This window comes from Pygocentrus nattereri, chromosome 1 (assembly GCF_015220715.1).
Source record: "Pygocentrus nattereri isolate fPygNat1 chromosome 1, fPygNat1.pri, whole genome shotgun sequence".
Classification (NCBI taxonomy): Eukaryota; Metazoa; Chordata; class Actinopteri; order Characiformes; family Serrasalmidae; genus Pygocentrus; species Pygocentrus nattereri.
Window position 1 is genome coordinate 34,582,013 of NC_051211.1, and position 25,785 is coordinate 34,607,797.

At 39.1% G+C, this 25,785-nt stretch overlaps 1 protein-coding gene across 1 annotated transcript in view; it reads right to left on the reverse strand.

Moving 5' to 3' along the window:
- The window catches only part of taf3 (TAF3 RNA polymerase II, TATA box binding protein (TBP)-associated facto), an 87,196-nt gene that overhangs the window by 9,299 nt on the left and 52,112 nt on the right, over nucleotides 1-25,785 (reverse strand). The window contains exon 3 of the mRNA XM_037542368.1: nucleotides 8,083-9,830. Within this exon, the coding sequence (XP_037398265.1) occupies nucleotides 8,083-9,830 (1,748 nt within the window). The remainder of the gene's footprint in view (nucleotides 1-8,082; nucleotides 9,831-25,785) is intronic.

The following is a 25,785-nucleotide window of genomic DNA, read 5'->3' on the forward strand; positions in this document are numbered from 1 at the left end:
GAAAGTGAGCATCAGCAGAATTGGAGGGAAATGTCTGGCAGGTTGCATCATTCTGAGAGAATAGGACCGTGAGAAGGTGTGTTAGCCGCTGAATTAGTGAACGTACGCTAACGCTAACCCTGCTGTGTGGCTCTAAAAAAAATCTCCAACACACACAAACAACAACAACAAAAGACAAGCCCTCCTTCTCTCTTTCTCTCCCGCTCCTTCAGATCACATCTCCCCAAACAAGTTGTCTTTATATGACATTATAATGCTAAGCATTGCATATCCATTTCAGCAAAACACATGGAAAAGAACTGGCAACCCAGTTCTTCTCCATATACAGGTGACACTGTGCTGGGGCTATACAAGGCCTGCAATTCTAAACTGCTATAAATGATTCAGCTACAGTTTGTACTTCATTTGATTAGCACCACTTCTTAAGTTAACCGAGGACTCTGAAAGGATGAGCTTAAGATTCCAGCATTCTACAGTTTACTCAAGAGATGTGACGGTATAAACATTTCCTACTGTCATATCGGTTAATAAAATGATGGGCTACTGGTAAAGGGGAATTCCACCGATTTTTTCCCAAGTGGTTCAAAGTGGTTTGATGCCACTAAAAAGAAAGAAAAGTTATTATATGAGGTTCTTACAACCACACCGCCTGAGGCAGTGTTTTGCAATAGTTTACATATACATTTATATACAAAACTGAATTCATTCATGGTCAAGACTTATATGCAGAGTATTGTAAGGCAAAACAGTTTGCTTATTTCTCAGATTTATCACTATTCGCATACAGAAACTTCCCCAAGTGGATGACCGAAAGAATATATAAAGAGAAGTAAGTCAGAATTGATTATCAGTATGTCTTCTGAGGATGAATTATATATTACTGTCATCATATCTTTGTCAGTATGTAATGTTAATTTTACTTTAAGACCTAAAGTCAGATCTTCTCTTTGTTTTGTTTGCTGTCTGTCTGACATTAAAACAGACATATGATGTGGTTTTAAAACTACTTCAAAATATGACCTGAAACCTCTGAAATTATTATTTACAGGGCAACTTGCAGTGCGCGCACACACACACACACACACACACACACACACACACACACACACAATATTTTAGCCTGTTTTTTTTTTTTCTCTTGACTCTTCTACTTCTTGCTACTTCTTTCAGTTTTACCAAAAAAAAACTTACATAGTGCAGCTGAGCCTGGATACAATTTCCATGTTTTCATTATTTTCACTATGATATTGATAGGTCAAATGAAGCAGCTCAGCCTGCACTGCTGTCATTTAAACAAAAAAAATAAAGTATGGTTAAAAAAGAAAACGCAATTATTGGCACATTCTCAGCAATGTTTTTACTGATACCGATAAAACTACCAAAATCACCCTATATTACTACATTATTGACTAACTGATATTTTACTCATAAGGATTATTTTATGATCTATTTAAATATTTATAAAAACATAATAGGGTACTTTCTATTGGAAATTGTCTGTCCCTAACTATAACCCCTTAATTTATACTTATGAAAATAACACATTTTTGCCCATTTTTTCAATGCTGTTTTCACAAAGTTCTTTTTAAAAGTCTGAAATGGTTTTCAACTCTGACTTTGAACCAATTCGGTATAATTATCAGGGTGCCTCCAATTTTATTTATATTAAAATGCGTGTGCAATGATCCCATAGCTGGTATAATAAACAATCAAAGCAGAAACAAAGCAAAAAGAGGGTACAACTCACAAGGTTCAAATAGCAAAATGGGTTTTAGGTAGGACTCATTGCAGATTGCGGTAGGATTGCAGCTATGCTCACTTTCACTTGAAGGAACTGACACTTCTTTGAGGAGCCTTAGGGGACCATGCACTCTTCATACATGCACTCCTTTACTTCCACCACACTCTAACACACACACTTCTCGGCCTCCCAAAGGAAGGAGTTGAGGCCCTGTACCTGCACGATAAGACCTATGTGTGTGTGTAAGCACACACGTTCAGGGTCACCCACAATGGCAGGTTCAGATAGTGCTATCTGCTTATGTTAATTAGTCTTTAAGTGGTTGAGGAGGTGGGCGCAATGTCTTTCTCCCCAAAAGTGCCCCGCACTACTTAACCCACACTGTATCGCGATGAGCCCTTCTTATTCACGTGCTGGCTCTTTATTTGATCACACACACCTAGCTGAGGTACGTTTAAAAAGGTACAGGCGTGCACAAATTGATTAATCAGCTCCTAAATGGATGTAAAGTGCTGTAGCCAGTGTGACCCGGCAACTAGAGTCGCTCTTTAGAGCCAGTAACTAAAGAATTGATAACGGCCAAAAAAAAAAGATCAAACTCTTAATTTTTTTTTTTTTTTTACAAGAGAATAATGAGTTATGACACAATACAACTTAACACAAGGTCCTCTTTGTGCCGTTTAGAAGCCAAGAAAGGGTGTTCAATCAGAGTGAAGATTAGAGAGAATGAAGAGACTCTTCTCAGGTTTCAAGGCTAAGCCTGAATCAAAAAAAAAAAGTTCCCACAGGACAAAACTACGAAATCTATAGAATATAGAACAAAGCCACTGAATGCACTTGTGCTCTGTTTCCTTTAGAGGACTTTCAAAGTTTACCTTTTCCAAAGTTAGCCATTAATCTTTCCTTTGACTTCAGACAGAAAGAACGGACTAATATGTCGATGTACAACAGGGCTGGGCAATGTCACAATATTTGTCGTAATGGCAATAACAAAAGAACTGCACGTCCCAAGTGCAGGTTTGACTAAAAAGAGGACATAATTAGTACTGCTAAATGGATGTCACATAGCAGAGGACGTGAAATTCTGAATACATATCATTGTATTCATGTTTTTTGATAGTATTTTTAAATGTGGCACTACACACTGTACCAACTAATCAGATGTTATAAATAAATAAATATTGTGACACATCTCGCATCTTAAAATACAGCTTAAAGTATCGCGATATACATTTTTTTGCCTTTTCGCCCAGCTGTAATATACAATTAGTATTGTGGCGTTTAGTCTTCCTCAAATCTAAATATCAAAAACAAAAGTGACAATGCACATGGCCGCATTTAAAAATGCATCACAAACTGTGATACAAATTTGTTCCCTTTAATGTTTAACATGCTGCACAGCACTACATTCCTTTATCAGTCACATCTGATTGGACACCAGGATTGGATCACGCAATGTATCACCAATAGGATAAAAGCTTAGCTAAGCCACTTGGGAGCCTCTTTGAAACTTCTTATGATACAAGCAGGTATTTAGACTTGTAGAAGTACTGATGATCCCTATTAGGTGCTCAGAAAGAGTGTATGGTGATGTAATTCAAGGTGACAAAAACAGCATATACTCCGCTCATCCATCGCTATATTTAAATTTAACCTAGGAAATAATTTCATGTGACACAATGAAGATCAACAGAGGGAAAAAAAGCAATGAACATTTTGGAAACAGTGGATTCGTGAGGTGGATTCAAAGCCAAATTCCTTGCAACCTAAGCGTTTTTTGGTTACCGTTTGGATATGAACATTGAAAAAGGCATCGTAAGTAATCATGGAGAATTGGAACAAACTGACAAGCTAACTTAGGGACACTTTTAAATAAAACTGTCTACCAATGTAGGGCAAAATATTATGTTCCCTTACGTTCAAAATTGCTTGTCTTGTCATATAAATGTACATAAAAGTTAAAAACTATTTTTCTTTTTCACATCAAGTTACCCTTTCAAAGACATTGTTTTCCTACAACAGCAATGGCATGTACAGCTTTCTTGTCTTTCACTATGCAGCTCATTTAAATCTGGGTATTTCTGCCACAGTTTCTTGCATGCAGAGATGGGTCTGTCTCTTTTAGGAAGGAAACAAACTCTCAGTGTCTTTCAGTAGCGTTTTAAGAGACTGAATCGCCAGGCGTGCCACTTTGTTGTTCTGAAATTCGTGATTGTAGCTTGAAGTTAATGATCTAGATAAGGGGAGCAGACGATGGCCATTCCACATGGCTGTTCTGAGGCACATTCATCTCTCTACTCTCTTTCTTCCTGGCCCTCTCGCACTCTCTCTGTCTCCTTGCTTTGGTCTCTCTCCAGCACGAATGCTCTGCCTTACAGCTGCACGATGTGGACAAAACACCCTATTGTGATCAGACTGATTCATACAGCTGACTTAACGATATACACACAATTTGTTAACAGGTACAGGTGAACACCTCATGTGACGATGCTTAAAGATGAGCCTGCATTGTTTTTTTTTTTTTACTAAACCAATTTGTGTTAGTTGGGTCTTACTGACACACAGTGAGAGAAAAGGTCATGATCAGCCAATACAAATTTCTATAAATAAATAGATAAACAAACTAACGTTTTAATGAAATCAGTTATTAGCGCGCAGTTGCCATCATTAATATGCATAGCTTTTAAAACATTAAAACATTTTCTCAATAACAGAAGCCTGCAAACTGCATTTTTTGTTCTACTCTGCACCTGGCATTTGTGAATTGTGTCGTCATTTCAAAAGCCAAAGATACAGATGACGTTAGCATGCTAGCATGGACGACTTCTGTTTTGCTGTGTCTTGTGTTCCAAGCAGGATGTCATGTTTTCAAATGGAATCAAATCTATAATGGAAACTTTCTGGATGCTCTATCCCCTCTTGATACCTGATGTCAACAGAGATTTTAAACTGCCTTGTCTGAAATCTCTTGGGGAAACTGGGAAATGGTTCTACAAGGCCGACATTTTCAGCGTTGATCTGCTGCCACTGCAACTGTTTGAACATATGTGAAAGCGTTTTTAATCATTATTGCTACTACAATTATTTAATTTTTCTTATTTTCGAGTAGATCTGTTTAATCTCTGTTATTTTCAGCCATTTTTCTCTTTTGTAACTCTTTTGTTTCTAACCCTAACCGTATAGTTTACCTTTCAAAGGCTATGTATGGTTTGTTATTTTTCAGTTGATTCTATTTTTACTGACGGGCCTTTTTAAAAAACTCAAATAATCAAAATAATGGTAGATACAAATCAATAAGATAATCAATAGATAATAAAATGGATAGTGAACAGCCTTAATCTCGAACCTCTGTGCCATTACTATTGTAAAGGTCAAAATTACGATAATAATTAAAAACTAAGGTACCAATGGAATGGAAAATTAAATGGGCAATTTGTTGCACATGAGACGTGTGAATAAGAAGAACTGCCACATAATGTGAAGGTTCACTCTTAAATATAAAGGTTCGTAATTGGTGACTTGGATGTATGAAACCTGAATAGAACCTTTACACTATGGCTTTAAACGGGTTCTTCTCAGACGTCCACTTATTAAAATGGATCTTCAAAGAGCCAAGGTTCTTCCTCTGTTATCGCTCCAAAGAACTCCTTTATTTTGGTATTTTTACAATTGTACTCCGCATCTCTTTCTCTCTTTCTCCATCCCATCCCTCTCTCTCCAGGAGAAATGTGGCATGTTTTTGCGGCAGTAGTAGTAGAAGGTGGTTGTCCGAAAGCTGCTCTGGACGCAGTGAGGTGGAGGTCCAGAGATAGCGGACTTCCTGTGTGGCCCCACGGTGGAGGCATTGTGCCTGGATTTGTCCAGTTTTTATGTAAACGCAATACTCTTTTCACCTGAACTAATACAACCAGTGGCGTAAGCCCCTTACTGCTACGGACGGCATTTTTCTGCTAATCTCTGCGGATTTAAGTCCTTTCCACACATACCTCAGGGCAGCTACTGATAAACCGCCCCTAACTCAACACTCCTTCTTTTCTCTTGCCTGCCACACTCTCTTTTCTCTCACTCCTTCTTCTTCATCCAGGACGCCAGCAAAGCAGCCTTGCAAAAAATTAAAGTGATCAAGAGATTTAAGCAGAGGAGAAAGAGCAAGAGAGAGGGAGATAGAAAGAAAAAAAAATCTCTTTCTGTATCCCATCTAGCAGTGGCAGCATGAGAGGGGAGAGGAAGGAAAAAGGGAGAGCGAGAGAAAGAGAGGGGGTCAGAGAGAAGGGTGAATTATTGAGGGAGAAAAAGAGAGAGAGAGAGAAAGAGGAATTCTACACTTAGCTGTGTAAATCAATCCTGAAAGATCTTATGTGATGTACATGCATTTTCTGCCATGCTGGATTGTGAAAAGACATTAGAGGACGAGTTTGCTGAAGAGGAATTAACACAATCTTTCTCTATCGTTGACTCACACAAAGACACACATACTAAAATGGTCTGTGGATTGGGTAAACAGAGGCTCTGAGGTGTGAGTATTATCCCTTGTTTGATTTGCACACAGATTGACAGCTGTGTGTGTCTGTGTGCGGCACGTTTGTGCATGTGTTTGTGCTTATGAGGGAAGCAGCAGGATTCAAGGGACAAACTCAACGCCAAAGATGAAAAATGTAAATGTCATTCTGTAATCTACCTATGATCTCAAAAAGTACACACACACACACACACACACACACACACACACACACACACACACACACACACACACACACACACACACACACACAGGATCTGACTGTGTCTGGGCCGCAAGCACTATATTTGCTCTCCACAGTGATTGCTCTTGTTAGGGCTGCACGATATACTGACTGTTAATCATCATCATCATCATTACAATGGCCTTTGCAATATGGATATAACAAAAGGTCACAATGGGCAGATGATGATTAGCACATTTTTAAGAAACATTTAAGACATATTTTTTAATTTAGATTGTTTAAAACATTCATTTTACTTGGTTTTATGGTTTCTAATAATTGTTTTTATTTGTCTTATTTTATTCCGTTTTATTTTCTCTTATGTGTTCTGCTTTATTTCGCAACTTTGATGTCTATTGCCATTGATTTTACTCAATATATTTAATGGAAACAACCGTAAGTCATTCAAATTCAATGCTTTTTAATACCATTTAACACCTCACCAATGAAAAATACAATAGCGCATGCGGCATGTATATAAAATTCTTTATTATTATTAAGTTCATATTACTGAATATACACTTCTATCCTTGTACTGTCTATCTTATTTATTTATTTATTTGTCATTCATTTTTAGTGTGTTTAACTATATGCTCTGTCATCTTCTAGCCCTTCATAAGTGGTTAGTTTCTGATTTCTGATTGATTCTGAGTGTTCTGAATTATACATATATAATATACATAATTACTGTTTTTTACCTTGTGTTTATGAATCATTTTAGAATTTAAAACATTTTAAGACCTTAAATTTAGCTATTGTAAGAGTTTCTAAGAGTTGTTCACTACCCAGAAAACTGTGTTACTAAAATTGTTCAATTTACTATTTGATTTTACTATTTGATTCAACAGACTGAATCTATTTAGAATATTTAATTGATACTATTACAATACATTTCTTAAATCTCAGAAGCACCATATGAGTTTCTGAGGATGTTTTCAATCTTTACATCACATCATGTTAAGGCTTCAATAGTGACTTTTTAACCCTTCGAGATTCGAGAGCTATTGCCAGTGGGGTTTAATTTTATATTCATCATTTCTCACTCATAGCTCACTGAAGCAAGTAGAGGAATTTGGTGGAAAACGTAGATTCTAAACTTTTGACCCACAGCATATTTGTATTTGTAAGGAGAAGGGGAGATGTTTTATTATGATTTGAATTTGGCAAACAGCTACGGGCAGGTATACAGCAAAAGCCATTCCTTTGCATTTTCACTTACTTTACATTTACGCCATGTTTTTGTTAATGAAGTCGAAAGAAAGAGCCAAATCTGCTGATACAGAATGTAAATTAAATGTAAAAGCATACTTACATACTAACATAATTATGTAATTACATTTAAATGGTATAGCAAAATGATTGCAATTTCTCTTTTACTGGCTAAAACTGCAAAGGGTAACTAGTATTTTGTCTGATATCGTGCAGCTCTAGCACTTGTGTGTCTTATAAAGGGAAGGTCTTATAAATGCTTTATGCAAACTGTTGCAGTGTGTAATGGAAGAATTCACCGCAGGCCCTTTTGGCTGCCCTATCCATGAGTAACACTCTGGTCAGGGACTTTGTGATCTGGGGTTTAACGTGTAGTCATCCAGGTCTTACCATTACAGCCGGCTTCTCCAGTTTAGGCTTCTCTTTTTCCTTTTCTTTTGCTTTTTCCTTCTTCTCTTTCTCCTTCTCCTTCTTCTTCTCCTCTTTGTCTCTCTCTTTCTCACGGGCCCGCTCCTTCTCTCTGTCCTTCTCTCGCTCCTTTTCACGCTCTTTCTCTTTGTCCTTCTTTTTCTTCTTTTCCTTCTTGTCCTTCTTCTTGTCCTTCTCCTTGCTCTTGGTCTCCTTGGGGTGGAACAGTTTTTCGGGTAGGATTGGCTGCAGAGGAGGAAGCATTGAGGGGATGCGTAGACACGAAGAAGGGCTGAACAGTGGAAGTGATGCGGCAGGGGCTGCGACTGCGGCTTCTTTGGCCCCTAGAGACAACTTCCTCTCCTCCTTCCCTCGCTCCTTGCCCTTGTCTCGCTTCTCTTTGTCCTTTTTGCTCTTCTCTTTATCTTTCTTCTTGTCCTTGTGCTTGTCCTTCTCCTTCTTGCTGCCACCACCAGCGTTGTCTCTTCTTTCGTCCATGCCTAGTGATAACTCAGGCCAGGGCATCTTGTTCTCCTCCATCTGCCCTGTTCGCTCTTTCTCTCTCTTCTTCTCTTTGTTTTTCTCCTTGTTTTTACCCTTGTCTTTGCCCTTCTCTTTCAGCCGCTCCTTCTCTTTTTTCTTCAGCTTGGTCTTGACGTCCTTTTTGAGCTTCTTCTTGAGGAGAGTGGGGGTGGCGGTCGGATCTTTGCGTTCCTGGAGCGGTTTTAGTGGGGGTTGCGGCGTGGGAGGAGATTCGGAGGGCGAGGAGAAGTATGCGGGCTCCGATGGCGACTGGGAAGCCACAGGTTGGCTCTGATTGGCCTTTCTGATGACCTCGTCTATGGAGTCGTCCATAGTCCAGCGGCTCGGGGCAGGTAACGAAGGCGCTAGTGGTGTGGCTAGCTGTTTAGCACCGAGAATGTGAGCGTGCTTGCTCGGAACAAGCGGCTGTTTAGGCATGTTGAGGCCTTGCATGTGTTTGGGTCCAATTTTTGGGGGGCTTGGAAGCCCATCGCTGTCCGAGCCTGAATCATATGCAAACGGGTCAACTGGGCCTGCTTCGTCTTTACGTACTCGTTCTATCACTGCAGCGATGGAATCCTCAATAGCCTCCTCTTTAGCGTCGTGACCTTTGAACTGCCCATCATTAGCAACCACTTCAGCATGAAGCCCTGCCCAGCCCCTTCCAAACTGGGCGGGCACCAAGTTGGCTGGTCCTGGTCGTGGGCTCCGAGGGCTTCGGGGTCGCCCAGGTGACCTTTTCCCTGCCTTCTGAGCACTCTTGGGTGGAGTCAAGGCCAGCGGGCGGGCAGAAACACCGGAAGAGGCAGAGCCACCCCCTCTTTTGGGTGATTTGTTCTTCTGGCGGGCTGGGGAGAGTGAGGGGATTTTGGGCTTGTGGCTTGGCGTGGGAGGGGCCACAGTGGGCCGGGCAGGCTCGATGGTCAGCGGTGGCGAAGGAGAGCGAGGCATGTGCTGGGCATTCAGCGAGCTGAGAGGTTCCCTCGGCTCGAAGCTCCATTCAGGACTGGAGCCGGGTTTGGTGCCCAAACGAGGCCTCTTAGCAGCAGGCAAAAGTCCCTCTGGCCTGGGGCTATCTGACCTGCGCTGGCCCAGCCAGTTCTCATCATTTTCTTCATCCTCACCATCCTCTTCCTCGCCCAGAGACACCTGCATGGCCTCAGCAGATGTACCCATGTCTGCAGAGACCTGCTCTTCCTCCTCTTCATCTGAGAGAAAGAGTGAGAAAAACAAGCCATGTCAGAACCAGGGTTGGATGTGAGTTTTTTATGCCCAAGAAGTCAAAATACATTCGCATTGCTGTATCTGACTACTATTCATGTAAAAATGTGGCAATCTGAAATGGGCATCCTCATTAGAATATGATGGTCACAAAACCTTTTTGGAACTACACAGAGCCCTTTCTGCTATGAGTGTTTTCAATCAAGCATGCAAATTTTCTGAAATGCTCAGAGATTGTTCTTAACTTTCATGTTAACTACCAAATTAAAGTCAAAAGTCAAAAGAGATCATAAGTGAGTAGACGCCAACCCAAACTATACAAAGACCTGTTTCTGTTAGCATATTATGCTTGTGATTCTCTAAACACATTTTAATATTGGTGTGTTTGTCATGGAAAAGAGGTGATTCATTTAATCCAAACCATTTAAAACCGATTCAGGGCCAAAGCCAGAGCAATTAAAAGTGATACTGCCCCCAGAGGGCCGATGTAGGCGGGAAATTGTAATCGATGCAATGATTCAGCTAATGAATCGTTACACTATTTACTGTATGCATGGAAAGAGATAGTGAGGTGAGGGGGCGAGACAGAGGCAGAGAGCGAGAGAGACTCACAGAAAGAGAGCAATATTATTGGAACAGAGGACAGCTATCAGAGCAGCAGATCAAAATCATTCACACCTGATTACACAGCAGAACAACAGAGAACAAGGTTTGTACGTGATAATATATATATATATATATATATATATATATATATATATATATATATATATATATATATATTATTTATACATATACACTTGGGTAAGGAAGAGAAAGTCAAAGTTAAAAGTATTAAAAGATACTGAAAAAAACAAATAAAAACTATGACCTTACAGACCATCAAAGCTCACACAATCAGATAAACAGCACTTAAAGCTTTCATTTTTGAGAGAGAGGAGAAAATCAAGCTCCACTCTTGCTTCAGACCTGAAACAATCCACAGGTGTTTCTGTCCATCCTTCCACTGTGAGAAGAAAGGATGTAGCATTCACTGAGAAATAAAAAAAGATTTTGAAGAACTGAAAGCAAGGATGTCATAAAGATAAAGGGTGAACAAACTAAAAACTGAAAAATATGATATATTTGCTGTTGAGGCTTCGGTGTAATTAATTTGTAAAAATATGGGTTTTCTGTTTTTTAACTGATGCTGAAGAATGAATAACTTGTAGTCAATGGCAATTTGAGCTGGTAATTAAGTAATAGAAGGCTGGTCTCAGACTTTTCACAGTAATAGCTATGCACATGCTATAGCTGGGACAACGTATTGTAAGTGTAAACTCAGGCAAAATCAAAGTTTTCTAATATTTCCCCTCCTCTTCCACAAACAGACCCACACACACACACTCCAGCTGCACGCCGTGGTTGCTGTGATACTGGTTAAGCGGCCGTGTGACAGCCTCCTGCCCCCTCAGAGCCACAACGGAGGACAGGCAGCGCAGGCATTCTCCTCTGACACCCTCCATTATAAATAGTGTAATCTATATGGTAATACTGTTGTATTCTATAGGCGGCGAATGGGGATAAGATAACATTGTGACTTTGGGCTTTTTCTTCCGTTGCCGACTGCTATGGTAATAGTTATCAAAGGTTATTTGGGGAATGACACGTCGGCCCCTCTCTGATTGGCCAAGCCCGGTTATTTATGATATGAATTATGATAAAGATGATGTCTCTGCTCCTCCTCGCACTCTCTCTGCGAGAAGCCTCCCTCACACAATAAATTGCTATCGTTAATCACCGCGCGCTTTGTGGAGCCGTGATTACCCCGCCGCTGCCGCCACTGCGCCGTAATAAGAATTTTTATTTAAAGGAAGAATATGGATTTGTCATCCCCTCCTCAGCGCAAATGAAACTGACAATATTTCACGACACTGACATTTAATTTGTTTAAAAAAAAAAAAAAGGCAGGGAGGAGTGCGGGTGATATTTGCATTTTATGGCTCTATTCCTCCTTTTCCTGCTTCTCTGAGTATCTCACTCATAAAAATAATGTGGGAGACACTAATGACTCATAACACAGAGAGAGAGAGAGAGAGAGAGAGAGAGAGAGAGAGAGACAGAGAGACAGAGAGAGAGAGAGAGAGAGAGAGACAGAGAGACAGAGAGTGAGAGGTGGTCAAGGGAGAGGAACAGAAGAGAAAGAGGAAAAGACCAAGAGAGGATGGGATGATGATAAAGTGAGAGAGAGAGAGAGAGAGAGAGAGAGAGAGAGAGAGAGAGAGAGAAAGCAAAAACAGAGAGAGAGAGTCAAAGGGACAGAGGAAAAGGGGAGAGAGGGGTAGAAAGAGCAAAGGAGAGAGAGAAAGAGGAAAAAAAAGGAAAAGAGAAAGAGTTAGAGACAGGGAGGAACAGGAGAGTCAGAGAGCAAGAGAGGAAAAGGAAAGAGGGGAAAAAAGTGGTGAGTGAGGAAAAGGAGAGTAAGAGGGAAGAAAAGGGAGCAAAAGAGAAAAGAAAAAAGCAAAGGAACAGAAGGGAGAGAGGGGAAAAGGAGAGCAAGGGAAGAAGAAATGATGAAAGGCAGAGAGAGAGCAAAAGAAGAAGAAGACTGAAGTAAGAAATAGTGAGGAGAAACCAAAAAAATGGAAGGAGTAAGATTGTGCAGGCTGAGAGAGATGGCGAGAAGATGAGAAAAGTAGCTTGAGAGAGAGAGATGAGAAACAGAAAAGCAAGGAGAGAGATAGGAGAAAGAAGAGAAAAAGCAAAAGAGAGAAAAGAGAGAAGTTGAGAAAAAATGCAGTTGTTTCTTTAGAGCAGGAATGAGATGAAAGGAGCTGAGAAGCAGTGGCAGAAAGAGACGAATACGGCAGAAAGAAGAAACAGGCGCATCAGTGTGTACCTTCTGTAATCAGACAGTGTGAGACACTGAACTGCCTCCATTTACACCAACTATTCTTTCATCCTAATATCAAAAATCAGACCAGCTTTCTTTAAATTTGGCACTGCAGAAGAAAGCACCACACACAAATTCGCTCTCTCGCACACACACACACACACACACACACACACACAAGCTCGAGTTGTAATTGATTGTGTCATTTACAAACGCGAGAAAGAGTACAGACAGGCCGTGATAACGAGAGAAAGCCACGGAGCCAAAAATGGCACGTAGCAATGAAAACAAGCTTAGACGCACGTTGGGAAGTAATTAAAACGGAGAGATAAGAGAGAGAGAGAAAGAGAGAGAGGGAGAGAGAGAGAGAACAAGAATGAACGAAACTGGAGAAGAAGTGTCGTTTTAGCCGAATCCAATGGCTCACAAAATTGACTGGCTCTCTGGTCCTCTATGGCTCTATCCTCTCTCACTCTCTCTCTCTCGCACACACACAAGCACACACAGTGTGTGTGTGTGGTAAAGTGAACAGAAGCAGAACAGATATTTATGGCCTTATTTGAGACAAATTCATATCACTTCCATTAAAATCTCCCTCAGTTCACCTGCTTTCTCTCTTCCGCCGCTATATTACATGTGAAGAGCTCGGATTAAGGCTCAGTGCAATTAAAGCCAGGTCGTTTATTGGGGCTCCAATCAATGAGCGGCAGAATCACAGGTCTAAACGAGAAGAGATAAGAGCCTTTAATGTTCCAGCTCCAAACAGCCACAGCAATGGACAATTACTAACTATCTATCTGAGAGCACCGCTTTGTGTGCCTATGTATATGTATGTGTTTGTGGTTTTGTGTGTTCACGCAACCTGTAGGAGTGTGGCAAACAAACAAACAAACAAACAAACAAACAAACAAACAAACCAATAAAACATATAAATACATATATGTCTATGTGTATATACCTATATCGCTGTTGTTGGTACCAAACCTTGTATCTCCATTTTTATCGTTTTTCAGTTTTTGACCATTTAAAAATACTTTTGTCCTTTACATTGTGTGTACATTTCATGATGACTGGACCAAAAGAAATGGCCAAAAATGACTTGGAAAAAATTCAGACTCCGCTGACTTGCATTAAAAGTAAAGGTTTTTTCCTTCTCCTGTAAAGTTATCATTTTGGAGATATGAGGTTTTGTTCTGACAGCAATGATGTGCAGCATGGTTTTAAGCTAGTGATCTGAACAGTAAGTTTGTATTTGTTCAAAAAACCCTATAAATTTGAATCATTATGATTTTTACAGTTACCATCCAACATCTAGTAGATCTAATCAATACTTCATATCATATCAGGTTTTACACCATGTTTAAAACAGCTTTTTGGAATTGATCAAATCCATACAAGTGGCCAAGAAGCCAGCAAACACACCTGTGTTCTTCTAACTGCCCGTTATATCAATCTTTTTGTTTTACTGCGTTCATATTCGTTTGTATTCATTCTAATGTTATTTTGTGTTTTCCCAGGCAAAAACACTGCCAAAACAAATCATTGTTGTCCAGGGGAAGAAAAAAAAAAAGTACACATTTTTCCCCATTTTCATTTTTCTACATGGCTTGAGCACAGCAGCTGGTTATTACATTGTGTGAATCTTTCCTTATGAATAGACCAACAGACATGCTCCAAAAATATTTGGAACAATACCTCTACATTAACAAAATCTTCACATTAACGTACATTAAAAAAAAGGTTTTGACTTCTGTAAAGTTGTCATTTTGGAGATACTCGTGTTTCTTTTTAGTGTGACAAAAAAAAAGTTATTCAAAAAAGCTTGTAAGAGGAAAAAACCCAGCCTGGGCAAACAATGCACCGATGTACGTACTTAAAACTGATTTGCATGCAAATCCATTTGTTAGTTAAATTCTACAGTTCTCTGTAACACTAACTCTGCTTGTTCATGAATGTAGCCTTTGACAAGCTATGGTTGTACATGATTTGGATTTAGTAGCTAATTCACTTTCGTATTTGACCTTAACAACAGACTCAAACAGCAACACATCAGCCCAATCTTACAATTATCTGAAACTACTAGAAGAGATTACAAAATCAATGAGTGTACTTTTACAATGCCACATTACTAGTGTGGTAAATTAAATATATCCATATTAACAGACATCACTGTTTTAGATCTGACTGTTAGAGTGGGCCACAGAAGTGGATCTTCAGTCCCACACATTTAATACTCTGATTACAACAGTGTGACACGTTTAAAAATAATAATAATAATAAAAAAAGGGACAGCCACCAGCTTGTGCATGTGTGAGAGAGAGCAAGAGTGTGTTGAGGTACACACGGAGTTGTTTTCATACAATGTGCAGATAGGGGGTCATTCATATGTCCCGCATGTATTAAAAGCATATCGCTGTTGTCAGAACAAAACCTCTAAATCTCTAAAATGGTAACTTTACAGAAGTTCTACTTGATGTAACTCAATGGAACCAAAATTTTTTCTCCAAGTCATTTTTGGCCATTTCTTTTTGGTCCTTCATCATGAAGTTTATACAAAATTTATCCAAATTCTTTCAAAAACTGAAAAATTGGAGATACCAGGTCCCAACAGCAGCAATATCTAAGTACTTGTGTAGGTATAATACATCTAGGCACACACACACACACATACATACATATATATATATATATATATATATATATATATATACATACATTTATATATACACACATATGCATTTACATATGCACATATACATTTATATATACACACACACACACACACACACACACACACACACACACACACACACACATATATATATATATATATATATATATATATATATATATATACATACATTTATATACATTTATATATACACACACATATACATTTACATATACACATATACATTTATATACACACACACACACACACACACACACACACACACACACACACATATATATATATATATATATATATATATATATATATATATATATATACATACATATATACATATACACACACATATATATATTCGTACACACACACAAAAAAGGTTTGGGAACACCCTGTCAAATGACCCTTTGATAACCATTACAATATGGTACTTTTTCACCACATTTTAGCACACAAATAAAACCTAAAATGTGACAGAACTTTTGCACAGGTCACAATTAATGTTATATTTCTTCCCAATGCTAAATTCAGCAAATAAACAGCATCTGTGTAAAATGGACCACGACTACTGAATTAGCATCTAACTAAAGTATCCATAACTTATTACAAGGACTATGTTATGATCTATTTAAACCCTGTGCATTAAGTTGGGCAGCAAAAAGCCAAACAAACACACACACACACACACACACATATATATATATATATGCGCGTGTTCAGCGATCGCGTCTTAAATGTGAAGCGTAATATTAAAGAAACTCACACTTAAAGTGCAATCGCAATATTTGTCAGAAAATAACAGTTTGATATTTTCCTTAAATCATTCATCCATACGTGTGGGTTAGTCCTGATATTCTGTAAAAAAAACAAAAAAAAAAACAACAACATACAGAAGTTTCCACAGAAATAGATAAACAAGTAACTTTTTAGCAGAAATATAAGTACTGATGTATATTCATCTACATCAAAAATAAAACCACACTGAGGTCTCTGTGTTCTCAGATGAGAAGAGAAATGAGGGGAAAAAAGAAGTGGGGGGAAAAGGGGACGAGGTAGACTTTGGGGTGACTTTGACCTTGCCTGCTGCAACACACACACAAACATATACACACACACACACACGTTCCCTCACAGCACCAGCATCTCTCTCTGCTCTCATGACCTTCACGTCCGGGGGGATGGAGGGAAAAGAGGGGGAAAAAAACTTCCAGAGGCTTCCGCCTGTAAGTTATTCAAGAATAAGCTTTGAATAATTGTCCCGCAATATGAGTCTCCCTGATTAATTGCCTGAGATAAGAGGTGCTTCTTTCCCTCCTTTCTCTCCCCCTCTCTCTCTCTCCCTCCCTGCAAGGCCTGCTGATTCTCCTAATCACCCCAGTGTACCACCAAACACTCTGAGTGTGCGCACACATGTGTCCTTCTCAGTGAGTGAGAGGAAAAGAAAAGAAATAAAGAAAAAAGAAAAAAAAAAAGAAATAAAGATAGAAAAACTTTGGTGGGTAGTTCGGTGGGTAGTGAACCTATAGTACATGTTGTATGATGCATTACAGGTGACCAATGAGATCTGATTTTACTTTACTGTGTAAAGAGCACATCAACACATTTGTCACTACAATTTTTACTTCTGGTAAGCAGAAAAAAACTCAGGTTAACTCTTCTAGATGCCAGTATTCATATATGGAACTCGTTTCAGGTATCCGTTACGTTTTATCTCAGGAAGACGAAAAAATACCATATGTTATGCTACTCTGAAACTCGAGTATTTGTTCGAAGACAAATCTGAGAGGGCTGATATAGCACGTCATGTAAACAAGACTAGATACTTTAGCTGATGTTAGCTAGGTCCATAAACAACAAAAATCTGTTTCTCCAACAAATGACATGTTGGCTCAAGGAGAAAAGAAAAGTTCTCATTAGCATCCAATTATACTTGTTTGCTCTGTTGGCTCATTAGCTCATCTGAGGAGGCAGTCCCTGTTACTCATTGATGTCCCTTGACTGTTTCTGAATAACAAAACATGTTCTCAATACGTGTCTCTAAGTGCTGCTATAGTTTTGTGCAACACCAGTGCTCTGACCCCTACAACCCTGCACCACTTTTTGGATGCTGTTCATCTATTACTGCGGTTGATCGGTTTACTGTTGATGGACTCTCGGTTACTCGAATATCAAAATTATCCTGAACGCACATTACTGCAAAAATGCACATAACACCTTACTGCAAAAATGGTTTCTCACATGCTGGTACCAATGTAGTACAAATACTTTGGAACTAATGTTAAGAAACTGTTTAAAACAGGCAAAGAATCAGACTCTTTGGAGGAGCAGGATTTGTCTTGTGGCTGCTGTAATTACTTAATGCAATTGTATGCAGATCTAGAAAACACATTCTGTTTAGACCTGTGTTGAATGTTGTCAAGATGCATTTCTGACCACATCTGAATGTGGTTTGATATGATCTGATCATAATGCGTCCGGTTGTGCTTACACCTGGCTTTTCATGTGATCAAAGTAAATCCAAACATGATTCAATCACCCAAAACACATACTGATGCAAACAGTAAACAGCCTCTATTATTGGTATAATTATAACCCTTTTAATGACACATGCAGATGTTCAGTGTTCTAGATGTAATGTCAATTGCAAAAAATAGTTACTATACACTAGCTGGTGTTGTTAACAGGCTCTCTATAATTGGTCTTTAAGATATACGCAGTTGTTTAGTGTTCTAAGTACTGACCATAACCACACTCGGACATGCACAACTGATGTAATTTATCATGAAAACAGTAACAAAGCCAACCCCACAACATATTTGTCTACGTGGATCATATGTGGAAAATTACGCTTTTATTATTTGTATACACAATCACACCCTCCACATTAACAGTGACCATTCGGCCAAGCTGTCACAGATGTGTAAACATGCCTTTAAAAAAAAGAGAAAAAAAACAGCCATGTATGAGGGCAGTAAAACTGTTTACACATCAAGAGTTTGTCCTTCTAGCTATGCTTATACACAAGTAAGATAAGTTATTCCTCAAAAACAAATAAGTGAAACAGGTGTGGAGCGGAAGAATAAAAGGGAAAGTTTCCTTCCACAGTTTAGCAATAAACACTCAAGCCTTTGTAGTGTCACACTGCAGTTCACTTTTCTGCTGTGCACACATACACACACATACACACACATACAGTGCCCGGAAACGTAGTCAAGTAATTTTACTTAATTAGATACAGTACTGATAAACTAGCATTTTTAAAAACCTAATACGACTCAACCTCAACTAAAAAGAAACTGTTTTGTGCTTTCAGTCTTAAAAAAGTAGCATAGAGTATTTTGTTGGTCTTGTACATTAGTTCTCTCTGGTTTGGTACTAAAAAACTGGGGAGTTTCTGTCTTGAAAATGCACAAATACAAACACATAAATGCATTCAAATATTCACACACACACACACACACACACACACACACACACACACACACACACACACACACACACACACACACATTCTCTCTCTCTCTCTCTCTCTCTCTCTCTCTCGTATGTATATAAGGGTTTCAGGTAAAGAAAAGGAATGATCCAGCACATACACAGCACTAATAGTTGACACAATACTAATAGCAGATTCGCTTCCTGCTGTAATTTGCTGCTTCGCCTACAGGGTGCACAGGCCTTTGAAGTGGCAAGAAATTCCAAGTCAATTATCACCTTTTTTTTTTTTTTTTTTATAAAAAAAAGAAAATTCAATTTGAGCCTTGTATGCTATATGCCAGTGTACATAGCATGATTTGTTTTTTTCCTTCTTTTTCTCAGGCTTGGTCCTCATTTAAAACAGTTATTTATTTATTTGAGGGAGGCTTGATTAAACTCAAGTGGTAGATTTTGTCGTTTTCTTCTGTGCCTCTGTAGTATTGTGTGCACAATTGTAAGGGGGGAAATAATTTGGCAGAGTAATGCTCTTCATCAGCCGCAAATTCGCCATAATGATCCGTTCATACCTGAGCGAAAGAGGGTGGGTGTTACGCAGGGCCGGTTTGGGGTGTGAGGGAGGAGGGGGGACAATAACTGGGCAAACGAGCCGAAACGCCGGCGGCCTGCCATTCAGCATGGAATAAAAGTGTGTGACGCTCCACAAACACTCTGCACTTACCGCGCTACAAAAGGAGCGCGTGTTCTCTTCCTATCCACTTAATGAAGTGATCTGTGTTCACTCCTGCACTCCACTGTTAAAGAGAATAATAAAAAAAAGCTTAGACACCTCTCGCATTATTGCACCTCAACTCTTCCTCTCCCTGTCGTCTTTTCTGGTCGCTCTGACTGCAGCCCTTTCTTTCATTATTTCTCTCTCTCTCATTCATTAGTTCATTCTTTTTTTTTTTTTTTTTTTGCAAGGGCTGGTGGAGACAGACTGGCTGGAACACCCTCGTTCTCAGAGTCGTACGCTAAAGGAACCACACTAAAAGTAACGTTACCCTTCACTCTTTCTCTCTTACTCTTTTTCCCTCCTCTCTCTCCCTCTCTCGCTTTTTCTCTTTCAGGTTTTCTTTCACGTTTACCTCTTTCTTCCCCTTCTCTCTCCCTCCCTCCCCCATTTCACTTTTTCCCCCTTTCTTATTCCCTCTCAATCTTTATTCTTGTCCCTTTCTCTCTCTTGCCTCCCTCATTCTCCTTCCCTCTCTTGGTTGCTCTAGCACTTCTTTTTCTTCTTTTCATGCTCTCTCTCTCTCTTTTCTCATTCCTGCTTTTCCTTTCTTCCATCTCACCCCTTCTCTTTTTCTCCCCCTTCCTTTTTATGCTTTTTATGCTCCCATCTCTTTTTCCACTTGCTCTTTTTCTCCTACTCCCTTTTTCTTCTTCTCTTTTTTCTCATCCTTGCTCTATATCATTCTTTTTATCATTTTCCTTTTACCCCTTCTCTCACTTTTTTCTTCTAAATCTCTTTCCCTCTTTCTTTTATCCTATTTCACTCTTATCACTCACTTTTCATTCTATTCCTCTTTTTCATCTCTCTTTTTCCACTTCTTTCTCTTTACATCTTAATCCCCCCCTCTCCTCCCTTGTCATAGCTCTCTTGCTCCCTCTTTTACTCTTGCTTACCCTCGATTACTCTTTGTATCCTTTATTTCTCTTCCCCAAATTATTCAGTGTCTTTCTCTTCCCACTTGCTCTCTTTCTCTTCCTCCTCTCTACCTCTCAAAATCTCACACTGTCTCTTTTCCCACTGCTCTCTCTCCATTTTCCCCTTTATCCAACTTTTTGCTTTTTCCATCTTTCTTTTGTCCCTTCTCTTTATCTTTTCCATCTTTTCCTCCCTTCAATGCTTTTTCCCCCCTTCTCCCTCTCTTCCCTTTGCTCGATCCTTTCCCTTCTATCTCTCTCCTTCTTCTCTTTCTTCTCTCCTTTCCATCTTTTTTCCTCTCTCTGTCTTTCTTTTTCCTCTCTCTCTCTCTCTCTCTCTCTCTCTGTACATAGATCAGGGGCCCTGATCGTCTTTTGCGATTAGAGGAAAACCACAGAGTTCTGCCTCTCCCCCCCCAAAACAAAGTGTTTTTAAAGCTTCTGTTTTCCCCAGCACTGGCGCCACCAGGAGAACAGTAAACAATAAACATCGACGGACGGAGGGCGGTCACACACACAGTGGGCACGTACACACACCCCACACACACACGCACACATATGTAGGTACAGGTTCAGTGCAAGTGCGTGCATTGTGTCTAATGACTAATTTGAGTAGCATTGAATGGCATAGCGTGGAGGTGTCGTGTCAGTGTGTGTGTGTTAACACTTCCCTGTGGCTGTCAGCGCCCACACACATGCTGAAAGCTCCGCCATACGGCCGGGAACGCGTCCTGTCACCCTGTTAAAACACACACTAACACTTCCACAATCACCTATACACACCTGCTTCCACACACATACACTCACTCACACATACACTCAACACAGCACAGACACAGCAAACTCCACTAGCCAAAACAACCCCATCCTCGCTGGACAGAATTAACCTATTAAAAAAAACACTGTTCAGGGTCGTCCGGTTAAACTATAGCGAGAAAACGTTGATGCTTTGGCCCTGTTAAATAAACACAGTCCAAATTGACTCTGTGTTATCTATACATCACGAGCCCGGTTCCACAGGCCGGCGGTGAACGCGCCTCTCAGGAAAAGAGCCGGCCGAGTCGAAACGCTTAAAGAGTGGACTCATGGCAAATTGACTTTTACTTCAAAGTGCTCGACAATTATGTCTTTCAGCAATTAGAGGGGTTGAAAAAAGGGCCCCACTTGAGGCTTGCCAGTGAACCGGCAGAGGAATGCCCCTGGAGCAGCTGAAGCAGGGGTGGGAGCGAGGGCCCTTCAGTACCATGGGAGTCTGAGGCACAGCAGAGTAACACACATACACGCACACCATGGCAGGAACACACACACGACAGGGGTTGAAATGAGGGCGAAGCCTTTCCACACCCACCACACACACACACACTAGTTTTTATACCTTGTCAGGACATGAGGTCATATATATATTATTACATGCATATATATATATATATCGGCATGTATAAATACTAAAACCCATATATAATTAACTATGCATAATAGCCTAATACAGCTCATAACTAAGATACGTAATACTATTGGTCTGTTTATCATGACCTTTTGAGAGTTTGCTCAGGGTAGCTGGCATTTTTTAAATTACATAAGAACAATAACAAAAATGGAGATATAAGGTTCTGTCCTGACTGCAATAATATGTAAATAATGTGCCTCAACGGTATTTCATACATGTAAGTATCTACACATCATAGGCGTTTTCAAAGTCTGAGCCTAACATTAACCTCATGAACCAAAAAGAAAAGTCTCTGCTCTTTCGGTTCTAGAAAGAAAAAAAAACCCTGACATACTGATTATTTATTTATTTATTTTTAAACAAAAAGCACTATACACAGAAGCATTTTTCTAGTTCTGTGGGCTCTTCTCTGGTTTTAGGATTTTTTTTTTGTCCTGGAAATGTACAAAAACAAGAACGCACGCATACACACTTGAACACATTTTTTGTGAATGCTTCTACACAGCCCAGAGTGTTCTTTAATAAAGAAAACCATCAAGCAGTCAAATCGAGGGTATGAAATAAAAATACACAGAAAATCACCATCTTATTGCATTTGAATTGTTTCCAGACTCAATACAGTTTAGAAGCTTTAAGGACATTTGGTGAGGAGGGGGGTGGGCCTATTTCTGTTCATGAGCAGTTTAAAAATCAGAGAGTCCTGCTGTAAGTCAGGGAGAACGGCTCTTCTGCTCAGTTTTAATGGTAATAATGCTCTCCTATCGGAGGCAATTAGACTGTATGCGATCCCTATCGGCTTTGTGTGTTCCCAGCGCATCTAAAGAAAATGTTTGCGTTTGAAAAAGTCCATCGCGTAAACAGATAAGGAAGGTTGCGGTACGGCATATCGCTGTGGCTCACTTTGTTCTGCCCACAGATCAGTAATGCTGGCCTGCTGTTCAGGCTGATGAGCCCTGGCTACTGGAAGTGCTGCTGATTAAAAACACACACGCTTTTTTTTTGTTGAAATATACATACATACAGACGTTTTCTTATTGTACTGTGTATATATAAGTACCTTTGTGTAATAATTTCCCATATATAGTCACTGTTGGAGCAAAACCTGGTATGTCCCTTGGAAACTAAATTAGTTATTGATGTTTTTTCTTTCTATTGTAGTTTCCAAAGGTTTTGCTCCAAAAGCAATGAGCAATGGGACGGCCTTTAAATGAACATTATCACTTTATGATAAAAGGTGTTTTCAGCTGAACGTTAACTCTGCATTTAAAATATATCAATAACATCTGTAACTAAAATAAACCAATGAAACGCTATTCAGAAAGTGGCACTCGAGTGCGTTCCACACATTCTTGTATGGAATAAGTCAGCTACTACTGCTGAAATATGTTGCCAATCACTGAAGATTTACTTTCACAAATATGTGAAATTATTCATTCATTATATTTACATTTAGGAATTAATTTAAAAGCACACGACGAAGGCCATTCTAAGATATCAAGTCTAGTACACATTTTAACACACTAAAACAGTTCAGACGAGTTACCACATGTAAGCCATACTACAGTACTGGGGGACTGTTTGTTGTTATTGTTCGGATAACCTGGTTGAATTTAAGTTGAACTTAAAGTGAAAAGCAATTTCTTTCTGGTAAAAGTGCACACAAACATTTTAAGGAACAAAATCTCCAGAAGAAAACCTCAACAACCTAATCTACTGATTATCAAAAATGTGCTAAAATATTTGTCTTATCATTCTAGCCTTTCACATGAGTCATACCTGGGGACGGGGGGTACAGATACACCGCATTTCACACATACACATGCAGCCTACTGACGCAAAACAACCACACGCAGACACACACATACAGACAAAACATTCATTCACATGCCACTCACTCATCACATTAAAGCATTCAGAAATGTCAGTAAACTGTCTTCTGCTTCTTTAAACTTTTATCTACATTATCTTGTTAAGCTAAAGTTCCTCAGTTCCTTTTGTAAAGAACTTTGTAAATAAACTCTTTTTGAAAAGGTGTTTTACTCAAAGGTTTAAATGGACTTTTGGTTAAAGTGCAAAAGTTCACTGTAGTCTGTTGCTCCTGCTGATTCCCTCAGCACTGAATAGCGAACAGGACACCGAGCTTAATATCTCCATCTCACACAGGGGTCTGTTAGTTTCTTTAATCGGGCTGTCCGACGCTTGCTCTAATCAAACAATCGATATTTTAATTTCTTTCTCTTGTTCATCAGCTGTATTAAACATTCAAATATCTTACAGTTTATAGAAACCGTAATTTAATGGAAATCAAAATAGGAAAAAAGTTAAATGGTTCTTGGCTTAGATGCACCCTTCTTTAAAAAAAACAAAACAAAACAAAAAAACAGATTTTACCACCTGAAGTGGTCGGTACACAGTCTGTATTGCTTTGTTTTCTATGAAATTATCAAATATTAAGCCTCAGATGTAACAAACCTGAAAAGTAAACTTGGATTCACTGGTATATAACGTTTACATTATGCAGAGGTTTAAACTTCAGAAAAGTTTATCGCACTCATGTCATTTACAAAACTAATTATCTGATGTTTTTAGGAAGCACCCAATGAGGTTCTTTTGGGGAAAAAAAAAAAACACAAACAAACAAACAAAAACCCCAGAAAACAAACAAAAATTCAAATGCTGCTAACAATTTCCGCATTTATTACTACTGTGTAGCATTTGAAGGTTGATGCAATAAATACTCATTTTATTTTTTGGCAAAAGACATTACACTGTTACACTGGGATAGAAAATCTTCAGCTAGCACATTACCTACAGATGATGACCTGGTTCAAGTTTTTACCTGTACTATCACTTTTATTACCCCTTCTCTAAGCATTTCTGTCATATTTGTTCTTGTGTCAAATTATTTTATTGGATTTTATAGGACTTCAGCCCACATTTTTTTATTGTGCTCTATTTACAACCATGACTTGATTTATACAATAAATGCAGTCTATGCTGAAATCTGTGATCACTAAACTAAGACGGACACTTTTTTGAACTGCTGCCATGCCAAGCATTAATGTCCCTTTACTTTTAGTCTACATTTATTTAAGTAACCCACTAATATCTACTGTTAAGTGCATTTGTATTGCTTAATATTTATCACAGTAAAGCATTTATTCTTTTGGCATATCATCACTATCCAAAAAGATAACTTCACAGTAGAAGGCAAAAACAATCTTAGCCTTTAACAGAAGTAATGTGACGAGATTATTAACTCCAAGTAGTTTTTTTTGGAACATTTCTATTTGTCCATTCTTCCACAATGTAAAGGGCAAATGCTTAAATGAAACACAAAAATGAAAATTCTTTTTTTATTTTTGGACAATAATGATATTTAACCTTTAGTGCTTTTAATACTTAGCATTATGTAATAAGCATTATATGACTGGATAAGCATATGTGTGGGTGCATTTCACTCAGTTTGAGAGCAGTTTAACTGGACAGGCCAAAGGCTCCTTGCCCTTTGAAATGTGGTGCAATTTAAAAAGAACGTTCTGTTACCCAGGTCATGACCTCTTTGCGAGTGTCTGCAAGGTCACGGGGTCGGGTCAATCAGAGGGGAATGTTATCCAAAGCGCTTTATTTATTTATTTAATCTTTCATCTGACTCCGCTCGTCCGCCACTGGCCGGGATTATCCGCAAAGAAAGGAGAGAGAGAGAGAGAGAGAGAGAGAGAGAGAGAGAGAGAGAGAGAGAGAGAGAGAGAGAGAGAGAGAGAGAGAGAGAGAGAGAGAGAGAGAGAATGACTGAGTTAGAGAATGATAGTG